At 38.4% G+C, this 12,079-nt stretch overlaps 1 protein-coding gene across 2 annotated transcripts in view; it reads left to right on the forward strand.

The window, feature by feature from the left end:
- Positions 1-12,079, forward strand: part of tox (thymocyte selection-associated high mobility group box) — a 127,190-nt gene that overhangs the window by 28,771 nt on the left and 86,340 nt on the right. Inside the window, exon 1 of one of the 2 annotated variants that reach the window (XM_017706336.2) lies at positions 6,553-6,718. The exons of the other annotated variant lie outside the window; for it this stretch is intronic. Coding sequence (XP_017561825.1) covers positions 6,626-6,718 — 93 coding nt within the window. The 5' untranslated portion in view covers positions 6,553-6,625. Of the gene's footprint in view, positions 1-6,552; positions 6,719-12,079 lie in introns of those variants that run through there. 2 annotated transcript variants of the gene reach the window in all.

Below are 12,079 nucleotides of genomic sequence, written 5' to 3' on the forward strand. Positions count from 1 at the left end.
TAAGGTGTCCATAAACCAAATTATATGAATATTGCTTATCTGCGTGATGATTGACACACAAACATTTATAAAAACATAATGTGCCATAACTTTTGCACAAGCCACATTTTGTGCTGTGTTTTTCCCCAAAGTGTGATTCAGTAAATAAACAATAGTTGTCCATTAAAATGTGGCCAAACGTTAGACTATTCTAATGCTAAAGCCATTAATAAACATATTTCATAAGTCTGTAAATCTGTGCAGTTTGCCAAACATACCTTTTCCCGGCGTGGTCTCTCTGACTGTCCTTCAGCAGGTGCCTATTGACTTGTGTTAAATGTGCTGTGAGTCGGTCTTTATTCTGTTCTTTTCTGCACTCTCAGAAATAAAGGCACTGGTGCTCTTCTTACTGGGGTGGGACCCTCAAGGCTCCATCTGAGGACCTTTAGTCAGGGAACATAACTGAACCACAGTCCACTGAAATGATGTGTTCTAAGCTGTACTGACCCCACACACCCCGCCTCGCCTCCAGGCCTTTATTCTACTGCTCTGTTTTAAAACATTTAGTGATGAAAAGGTACACGTGAGTGCCGAGCGACATGACCTTATATCAATATCCTGATTAACTGAATATTTTACCTCAATTACAATTAATGAACGATTATTTTGTTTTTTTTTGTGCTGCTGCACAGTTTGTGTTGGTCATCCTCTAGTCCTTCATCAGTGGTCACAGGACGCTGCCCACAGGACCCTGTTGGCTGGATATTTTTGGTTGGTGGACTATTCTCAGTCCAGCAGCGACACCAATGTGTTTAAAAACTCCAGGTGCACTGCTGTGTCTGATCCACTCAGACCAGCACAACACACACTAACACACCACCACCACGTCAGTGTTATTGCAGTGCTGAGAATGATCCACCACCCAAATAGTACATGCTCTGTGAGGGTCCATGGGGGTCCTGACCACTGAAGAACAGGGTAAAAGGGGGTAACAAAGTATCAGTGAAACAGATGGACTACAGTCTGTAACTGTAGAACTACAAAGTGCAGCTATACAGTTAGTGGAGCTGATAAAATGGACAATGAGTGTAGAAACAAGGAGGTGGTCAGAATGTTCTGCCTGATCATTGTAGTGTATTTAAAATATACACAATTAGACTAAGATCTCATACAGTGCAGGGAGAGACAAAAACCCTGATAGGCTTATATACAGCCTCCACCTATATAACAATAATATTACACAAAATAATGGAAAATACAAAATAATATACAACATAACACTGACATAAATCGTATGACTTAAATATAGAAAATCTTGTATCTGGGTGGTTGGTTAGTGTAGTGGTTAACACCTTTGTCTTCTACGCTGTAGACTAGGGTTCAATCCCCGACCAGGGCAAGCACCCTACACTATACCAATAAGGGTCCTTGGGCAAGACTCCTTGGCCTACCTGTGTAAAATGATCAAATTGTAAGTCGCTCTGGATAAGAGTGTCAGCAAAATGCCGTAAATGTATCTCCAAAACGGTGACTTTACAGGAGAAGGAAAAAACCTTTACTTTTAATGTAAGTCAATGGAACCAGACATATTTCCAAGTCATTTTGAGCCATTTCTTTTAGTCCATTCATCATGAAATTTACACACAATGTAAAGAACAACAGGTGCTTTCAAACTATGTGAAAAACTGAAAAATGACAAAAATGGAGATACGAGGTTTTCTTCCGACAGCAGATATGTGTGTTGTGTAGGTGCACGAGATATATGGAATATAAATACATACTATGTTTGTGAAATGATAAAGATTTATACAACCATATTAACTCCTATTTATACAACCATATTAACTCCTGAGCAATAGTAATAATAAACATCACAATAAACAAAGCAGATAAAACAGTAGAAGAACATCTACAGTACAGATATTAAATGATCTTTTAAACATCTTTTATATGACTTTAAGGACTTAAGTCCTTAAAAGAACGAAGGGAGCAAGTGTGCAATTAAAGCCCAGAGCTGACAGGCGCGCACGTCGGACAGCAGCCAGACGAGAGAGTAATAGAAACAGACTGAAAACGTGAGCAGAAAAGCCCCGAAATCAAAAGGCAGCCAGTGGCTCATTTCAGCAGGAAACCAAAAGAGAGTCATGGTCGATTTTGTTTGGTATTAGTCATACGTTCTCGGCGGTTTCCTGTTGAAAGGACCGAAATTGGGCCAAAGAGCTCTTCCAAAGCTGTTTGTTTGAAAAAAAAAAAGAGGGGTCTGAAAAGTTTGCAGTTGGTCCCAACGTTAGATTGACTCAGACATGAGCTGCAATCGAGCCACTCTGAGCTATTTGGAGCCTGTTCCAGAGAAAAGCTTTGATTCTAACTCTGGACTTCAGTAGAAAAAAATGGGCCTTTATTTAATTTTTTTCTTTTCCACTTGAAGTTCTCGGTCAGCTTCAGTATGAGGTTGATCTGACTGTGTGAGAATAAAGCAGATATATTCAACTTCACCCTGGAAAAGTGGTGTTTCCGGCCTTTCTGTGATGAAGTGCAAATGAGCCTGTCATCACAAACGCTGCTGTGGATTTATTAGACGGTTCAATGGGACGAGCTGCGGCGCTTAAAGGGCCCATAGTCTGCAGTTCTGCTGTGTTTTATTTTCCTCCCCTCTGACTTTTCTGTGGCTTTATGTACCAAAAAGAGTCGTAATGCACGTAATTCCTAAATTCTCTTTATTAACTGGCTGTCTTTTTCGTTACTGTGCCTTTAGTTATTTTATACATAATTTAAACTTAAACACCAGTTGGTCTTTATATCATCTCAAAATTGAACGAGTTGACCAACAGAAATGGTTTAAAACGGATTAAAATAAAGGTTTGTTACCTTAACTTGCACTGAAAGTTAAAAACAGTTTTTGCCATCCTTTGTATTGATCTGATAACGAAGGTATGTAAATGAGGTCTATTCTGATTAGATGCCCTGTATTGTTCCTTGTTCAAAGAGAAAGATGCCATTTCAGGTGGTTAATTGTTAAAATATTTGTTGGTTAGAAGATGAAGGAATAAATTAATGAATTAATTTATTAATGAAGTGATGAATGAATGAGGTAATGAATGAATGAAGTGATGAATGAATGAATTAAAGAATGAATGAATATATGAATTAATGCATGAGGCAATGAACGAATGAAGTGATGGATGAATTAATGAGTGAAGTAATGAATGAATGAATGAGGTAAAAGCGAAGGAAGTGATGAATAAATAAATGAATGAGGTAATGGACGAATGAATGAATGAAAGAAAAAATGAATAAGTGCATGAGGTAATGAATGAATAAATGAATGAATGAATACTTTAAATGTGTCTGAAAGTTACTGTCGTTTATTCTGCAGATGAAATCACGCAGCTGCATTTACACTGTAACACTGAGAGTTTCACTGGGAGAACCCAACCAAACTGAGCTGAGCTGAACTGAAACAGACAGAACCGAACTGAACCTAATCAACCCGAAACAAACTGATCTGAGCTGAACTAAGACAAACTGAAACAGACAGAACCGAACTGAACCAGATAAACCCAAAACAAACTGAGCTGAGCTGAACTGAACTGAGACAAACTGAAACAGACAGAACCGAACTGAACCAGATAAACCCAAAACAAACTGAAACAGACAGAACCGAACTGAACCAGATAAACCCAACCAAACTGAGCTGAGCTGAACTGAAACAGACAGAACCGAACTGAACCAAATCAACCCGAAACAAACTGATCTGAGCTGAACTGAGACAAACTGAAACAGACAGAACCGAACTGAACCATATAAACCCAAAACAAACTGATCTGAGCTGAACTGAGACAAACTGAAACAGACAGAACCAAACTGATCCAGATAAACTCAAAACAAACTGAGCTGAACTGAAACACACAGAAACTGACAGAACCGAACTGAACCACATCGAATCAAGCCGAACCAAATTGACCTGAACCGAACCGAACTGCACTGAACCAAACTGAACGGAACCGTCCCGAATGCCACTTTAATTGTTTTTACTAATTACTTTTTTCTATTTCTTATACTTATTTTGTGTTTGAAGTTTTGCCTATTTGTTTGTTCATTTTTCATGTGTTGCTATTTTATTATTACATATTTTATTTTTATTTTGGTTCATTTAATTGCCTTATATTTTACTTCTTCATCTTTTACTTTATTACGTTACTTTTTACTGTATGTTTTTATGTGCAGAGTTAGATTAGGGTCGGCCCCTAATCAGTGGTTTTCTGGACGTCAGTCTGTTTGTGTGTTTGTATATTCAGATATTTGAACAGTTCGGTTTTTGACGACGATGATGATGATGATGATGATGAATTAGGAGTTCAGACTGAAAGGCGTTGTGATATTGGTGTATGAGGATAAACAGCACTGAGCTGACTGTTAATCAATACTGTACTGTAAAAATAGAGTATTGATGAATGTGAGTAACAGTGGAGTGACTGACCTGATTCAGCCTCACTGTGGTCGCTCAGACCAGTGCGGTGTGTTTGACCAGCACACAAACCAGGCCTGCTACTGACATTTCACAGTATTTATATATATATATATATATATATATATATATATATATATATATATATATATATGTGTGTGTGTGTGTGTGTGTGTGTGTGTGTAGTTTAACTATTTGGACTCGCCAACAATGGGCAAAAAAAATGATGCAAAAACGAGATGTTGAGAAAACGTAACCGTAGTTTGTCGGTCATTTGGAGCCTCTGATTTGGAAGCTGCTGATGAATGAAACACAATTCAGTATCTTAATACTTCCTAAATACAGTATTATAATATCAGCTCATAATTAATGTGGTTAATAATAAAACATTAACAAATTTAACAATTTATCATTATCAATTATTAACTTTATCAAAGAGTAAGTTACAATGAAAAGGTTATCATTAAGAGACCCTTATTAGTCCCACAGTGGGGAAATTTCACCATCCGTGAAGTGAAACACCACATACACACTAGTGAACACCACACTAGGGGCAGTGAGCACACTTGCCTGGTGTGGTGGGCAGCCCTATCCACAGCGCCCGGGGAGCAGTTGGGGGTTAGGTGTCTTGCTCAAAGACTCCTCAGTCATGTACTGTTGGCGCTGGGATCTCCTGGTCACAGGGCCGGTTCCCTGACCTCCAGCCCATGTAAGTCCAGTAAGTGTTAATAAAAGCTGGATTATTATGAAGATTATTAAGTTGGCATTAATGAAGCTTATAAGTGATTCTGAATATAGTTAATATGTTACCATTAGCAAAGTAAATAGGTTAGTGTCACGAATCCTTCCAGCCCTGACACCTCCATGGACTCCAACTCCCAGAATTCTGTGGGAGATCATGTGACTCCTGACCTTCGACCCCACACCAATCACCGTTCAGCTTCTCCTGAATGCTGATCTGTTCCACCTGTTCTGCCCAGTCGGCGTTAGAGGAACGTAAAGCCCGGGTTTTAGTCTCGCTCACTGTGAGGTGTTGCGTCTGTTGAGAGCTGCTCAGTGGTCACTCTGGTTCCTTTATCTGTATTCTGACTACTTTTCCGTGTTGTGGACTTTGCCCCCCTTTGCCCTTTGGACTCTGTTTGCCCGGTTACCTGCGTTCATACTTTGTCTTTTTTGGATTTGACCTGATCTTTAACTACAACTTCAGATCACGACTCTAACAGTAAAGCCTTTTTCTCTTCTTTCATCTGCGAGCATCTGAATCATTCAGAAACGAATAAGGTTATTAGACGCTATAAAGTTAATGAGTTAGCATTAATGAAGCTAATATGTTAGCATTAATAAAGTTAATGAGTTAGCATTAATAAAGCTAATATGTTAGCATTAATAAAGCTAATATATTAGCATTAATAAAGCTAATATATTAGCATTAATAAAGTTAATAATTTAGCATTAACAAAGTTAGCATTAATAAAGTTAATAATTTAGCATTAATAAAGTTAAGTTAGCATTAATAAAGCTAATATGTTAGCATTAATAAAGCTAATATGTTAGCATTAATAAAGCTAATATGTTAGCATAAATAAAGCTAATATGTTAGCATTAATAAAGTTAATAAGTTAGCATTAATAAAGTTAAGTTAGCATTAAAGCTAATATGTTAGCATTAATAAAGTTATTAAGTTATTTCTAAAGTTATTGAGTTAGCATCAGTGAAGCTAAGAGGTGTTAATAATGTAAATGAAGTAGCATTATTAATAATTAGCATTAATAAAGCTAAGAATTGAGCATTAATCAAGTCATAATGTTCTAGCGTGTTTCACTAAAGCAGTATTCCTGGACCTTCGTCCTCGTGAAGACTCCGATGTTGTCTGAGCTCCAGGCGTCTGTGTCAGCAGGTGTTGGCGGCCGCCGCGCGACGTTCCGTGGATTATTTTTAGTACTTGTGCTTTTTTTTATTGATGCCTCGTTGAAAGGGAGGCATTAAGGTATATGTTCTGACTCAGCTGGAGGGCTAATGAGCAGGAAGCTGTGGTGGTCACGCGTTCCTGTAGAAATGCTGGTGGTCCAGCATCCCTGATGTTCATCACCCAGTCGTCATGGCAACAGCGGTAACACAAAGCCTAGAAAACTCCCGGAACGACTCGCGCGCACACATTATCTGAATCACAGGCATCACATGAGCGACCCACAGGCCTCGGTGGAGCTCAGACAACAGCGTCACTCTGAGAGACCAAGCAGAACTGCAGCTGACCGATCGGCCAATTTACCTGTGAGTACAGTCCAGCATAGTGACCACCTGGTGTAAACTTTAGACCCTTTAATTGTCCGAGCGCCGACGCAAAACCAGGCTGAAGTCCATTAAGTCTGAGTGAGGATCATTGGGGTTTATTGCTCTGTCAGTCTGCCACTGCTGTTTTAAAGGTTTATGGAAATGTCTTTTTCTCACTTTTCGTCTTTGTAAACGTTTGAAAAAACACCTGCTATCCTTTACAATCTGTAAACTTTTCATTAAGAATGAAATTTTTAAGAAGTAGCCTTGAGAAAATTTTCACTATATGGACTATGTAACTTAGTTTTAAAACTATCTTAAAACTATTTTAAAACTTACTTATTTTTACAAACCAAACCGAACTGAACTAATGCGAATCGAATCAAACCAAACCAAACCGAACTGAACCGAACCAAACTAATTTGAAACAAACCAAACCGAACCGAACTGAACCGAACCGAACCAAACTAATTTGAATCAAACCAAACCAAATTGAACCAAACCAAACCAAACTGAGCTGAACTGAATTTAAACAAACTGAAACGGCCTGAACCGAACCAAACTGAATCGAATCGAACTGAACTGGACCGAACCAAATTGAAGTGAATCGAAATGAAAAAGGAGTAGCCTTGCATTTTTTGTCCCTCAAACTGTTTAACAGATTTTTTCCATACAAATTTTTAAGCTATTAGAACATTTTTACCCAAGAACTTTTAGTAGATGTTACAACATTTTTCCATAAGAATGTATAACGGGTGTTAAGAACGTTTAACCAAAGTTAAGAATGTTTTTCTCTACAACTTTTGACAGATTTTAAGAACATTTTTCTGTGAGACTTTTTAACAGACATTCTTACCTAAGACCTTCTAACATTTTAAGATCTTTCCTTGATTTTCCCATTTTCTGAACGTTTTTGCCTTTGAAACATTGAACCATATTCACCAACCGATCTTAAGCACGAATTTCTTCTTAAAACCCTCTTACACAGTTTTCAAAGTCTCTGACATTCAGCAATGTTCTTTTATTTGGGATTTGTTCTTAGAACAGAATCTACACACTCAAGTGACCAGAAGTGAGAACAGTTCTGCGCTTTAAGAACACAACGTTGATCTGACGTGGACTTTTTCTTAGGACCTTTCTCAAGTACACACTTAAGAGGATATTGGTGAAGAAGGCCCAATTAGTGGAAGAACCTTGTTGCTCAGCTCTGGCTCAGGCTGCAGTTTTCTCTGTTTACAGATCAGCAGCGAATAAACTGCTTTTTCTCCATCAGTTCTCCACACAGACCTCCGTCAATAACATGTCAGGTTAAATGACGGATTACCGGCTTGATTTTTCAGGATATTCCACTTAATTATCCCGCGTGTTTCTCAAATTAGCGGCGAAGCGACTGAGCGCGATCCTCTTTGTAGGCGCTCCTGGTTTTCAGCAGATGGCTCCAGCGCCACTATTGATTAGAGCTGTAAAGCCGAGCTGAGAATAAAAACACAAACGACAGAGTTCATTAAGTTTAAAAATAACTCATTAACGGCGCAGAGTTACCTTCTCGCTGTCACTCAGGTGTGACGAGGGCTCTTCCTATTTTAAAGCCAGGCCGTGTTTTAATAAGCCGGCGTACGTGGCGTCCTGCCACGAGATGAAAAACACAAGTAAAGCTAACATCTGAATTAATTGTGCTGGAGGTTAAATTCAATTTGATGTAATGGGAGCTGGCACAGGCCTTTTTCTGTGTTCTCCTTCACAATAGCTGAAATAATAGCGGCCCTTTCAGGCACGTTCTGGCTGCCGTCCACCAGGTCGCCCTGGCTCCGTCGTTATTCCCTGCTTTTTTATCCCAGTGTACAAAGACAGGGCCAGGAAAATGTTAATCCTGTCAGCACGTCGCACCTGTTGATGCTGTTTAGGGTTTTTTGTATTATTACTGTAGTTTACCGTACTCAGTTAAAATGGCTGTTTGAGTTCTTTAGTATTGTCAATGGATCTATGTAGAACCATTTGCATGCTTAAATAGTTCTTTGCATTGTGAAATGGTTCTTCAGACGGATATAGAATGTGTGGTATATATGAAAATAGCTCTATATAGCACCAAAAAGGGTTCTGCGTTTGTTATGATAAGATTGTAATGGTTGTATGTATGTATGTATGTATGTAGTCAGAAGAAAACCTCGTATCACCAAAACGATAACTTTACAGGAGAAGGAAAAACATACTGTACCTTTACTGTAAGTCAATGGAACCAGACGTTTTCTAAGTCATTTTGGGCCGTTTCTTTAGGTCCATTCATTATGAAATTTACACACGATGTAAGAAACAACAGGTATTTTCAGATTATATCAAAAACTGAAAAACTTAAAAAATGGAGATACGAGGTTTGCTTCCGACAGCAGATATGTGTGTTGTGTAGGTGCACGAGATATATGGAATATAAATACATACTATGTTTGTGAAATGATGAAGATTTATACAACCATATTAACTCCTATTTATACAACCATATTAACAACCATATTAACTCCTGAGCAGGTTTTGTTCCAAAAACAGATATTAATATAATCAGTTACATCATGAGCACAATTTACTGAAGCACTGATTAGTCAAACCAGGAGCTGCTTTTTAACTACATATAATACTGGGCTTCCTCGAGGAGAGGCTTGAAAATGGTTAAACAAAGACACCAACATCCAGAAAATCACTAATTATATATATATATATACAAACTACACAATAGATTTTGAAAATGGGTGCCTGAGACTTTTGCACAGTACTTTATGTGTGTGTGTGTGTGTGTGTGTGTGTGTGTGTGTATATATATATAATCACATTTTTCATCAATCAAACAATTTCACCATGCAAAGAAGAATGAAAACAGTTCTGTCTAAAACTCATGGCTCAGTAGGAAAAACAAAAACTTACAAAAAAAACCTTCTTGGTCCAAACTGACAACCTGGAGCATGCTAGTTAGCCCAATGTCTCTACTTTTCCCATGGAGAACAACTGTTTTTATAGGAGTCTCTCCAACTCGGAAAGTAGCGATGTTGTAAAGACGACTTTAAGTGTTTGAAAGAAATTCTAGAGCAAGTGTGTCAAACTATGGACCTTCTGGGCCAAAGCACTGCAGATATTAGCGTTTACCCTCACCTGATGCTCTGAATTCAGCTCATGAAAGCCGTGCTAATCAGCTAATTAACTGAATCGGGTGTATTTAATGAGGTAGTGAGCTGAAGTCTGCGGAGGTTTGGGCCACCAGGACTGGAGCCTGAAGCATGTGGTCTAGATGGTCAAAAGTAATGATTTAAGGACACATATTCCACAACCCCAATTCCAATGAAGTTGGGACGTTGTGTCAAACGTAAATAAAAACAGAATACAATGATTTGCAAATTCTTTTCAACTATATTGAATTGAATACACTACAAAGACAAGATATTTTATGTTCAAACGGATAAACTTTATTGCTTTTTGCAAATATTCACTCATTTTGAATTTGATGCCTGCAACACGTTCCAAAGAAAACCATTGTCAGTGAACACAGTTCGTCGCTCCATCTACAAGTGCAAGTTAAAACTCTGCCATGCAAAGCAAAAGCCACATATCAACAACACCCAGAAACGCCGCCGGCTTCTCTGGGCCCGAGCTCATCTGAGATGGACTGACGCAAAGTGGAAAAGTGTCCTGTGGTCTGACGAGTCCACATTTCAAATTGTTTTTGGAAATCATGGACGTTGTGTCCTCCGGGCCAAAGAGGAAAAGGACTGTCCAGATTGTTATCAGCGCAAAGTTCAAAAGCCAGAATCTCTGATGGTGGGGGGGGTGTGTTAGTGCCCATGGCATGGGGAACTTGTACATCTGTGAAGGCACCATTAATGCTGTAAGGTACATACAGGTTTTGGAGCAACATCTGCTGCCATCCAAGCAACGTCTTTTTCAGGGACGTCCTGCTTATTTCAGCGAGACAATGCCAAGCCACATTCTGCACGTGTTACAACAGCGTGGCTTCGTAGTAAAAGAGTGCAGGTACTAGACTGGCCTACCTGCAGTCCAGACCTGTCTCCCATTGAAAATGTGTGGTGCATTATGAAGCACAAAATACGAGAACGAAGGCACCAAATTCAAAATGAGTGAATATTTGCTATAAAACTATAAAGTTTATCCGTTTGAACATTAAATATCTTGTCTTTGTGGTGTATTTAATTGATTATAGGTTGAAAAGGATTTGCAAATCATTGTATTCTGTTTTTATTTCATTTATTCATCGTATTATGTTTTACACAACGTCCCAACTTCATTGGAATTGGGGTTGTACATATTTCATAATGTATATTGTTCCAAGAGGTGCATTTGTAACGTTTGTTTGGAAAAACAGTCGCAATCCATTTTCCTACTGATATATGTAAATGAGCTCTCTACTGATTGGCTGTGCATCATTCAGAAAACAGTCCAGGCTGAAACTCCTTGTAACGTCTGCATGAGGGGGTGGGGCTAAAGTATCATAGGCTGAAGTAGCGGATATTTGTAGATGTTTTGGTTTTTGCGACATCACAAAAACAGTATATTAAAAAGTTGAACAGTACGTTATTGAAACATCACGCCTGGTCATTTCATGCTGCCTGTGTCTGGATTGTGACCTGATTTTAACTGCATGTGCTTACACTTGATAATCAGATGTGCTCCAGCTAAGTCTGATTGCCCGGTTTTGTGTAATATGCAAATCAGCTCATTTACAGCAACCAATCACCTGTGTTGTTTCCTGTTCTGTTTTTAAAAATGGCTGCTGCCTTGAAAATCAATTTTGTGTGATGATGTTTATATATATATATATATATATATATATATATATATATATATATATATATATATATATATATATATATATATATATTTTTTTTATATATGTAAATGTCTTCTGTTCTGATTGGCTGTCCTGTATTGTGCCTCATTCAGAAAGTACACAACACACTTTATAACTTCAGTTATAAAGGATGGGCGGAGCCAAGCTGCTGTAGGCAGGATCTGGGGATATATGTAAACGTTGTTTGTGACATTACAGAAAACAGTGAATCCACAAAGCGCTGCAGCTCAGTTTAGGCGGTATAGATGGGCCGGTGAATGGACCGTTCAGGAGCCTTTAAAAGTGTTTACGTGTAACACCAACCTCTTTCATTTAAAAAAGTAAGGAAAATTCACATTTCAATGATATGGGCCCTTTAAATGAGTTCTCAATGTGGTGCATCTGTGTTTATATGTGGGTAATCTCTATCCAGAGATAACCAAAGTACATGAAGCAAAATACATGAAGTGTAGACAGTACGCCTTAATGTTTACATGCCGCAGCAAAACTTTATGCTTAAACAAAGTCAGGAA

The sequence above is a fragment of the Pygocentrus nattereri genome, chromosome 17 (assembly GCF_015220715.1).
Source record: "Pygocentrus nattereri isolate fPygNat1 chromosome 17, fPygNat1.pri, whole genome shotgun sequence".
NCBI lineage: Eukaryota > Metazoa > Chordata > Actinopteri > Characiformes > Serrasalmidae > Pygocentrus > Pygocentrus nattereri.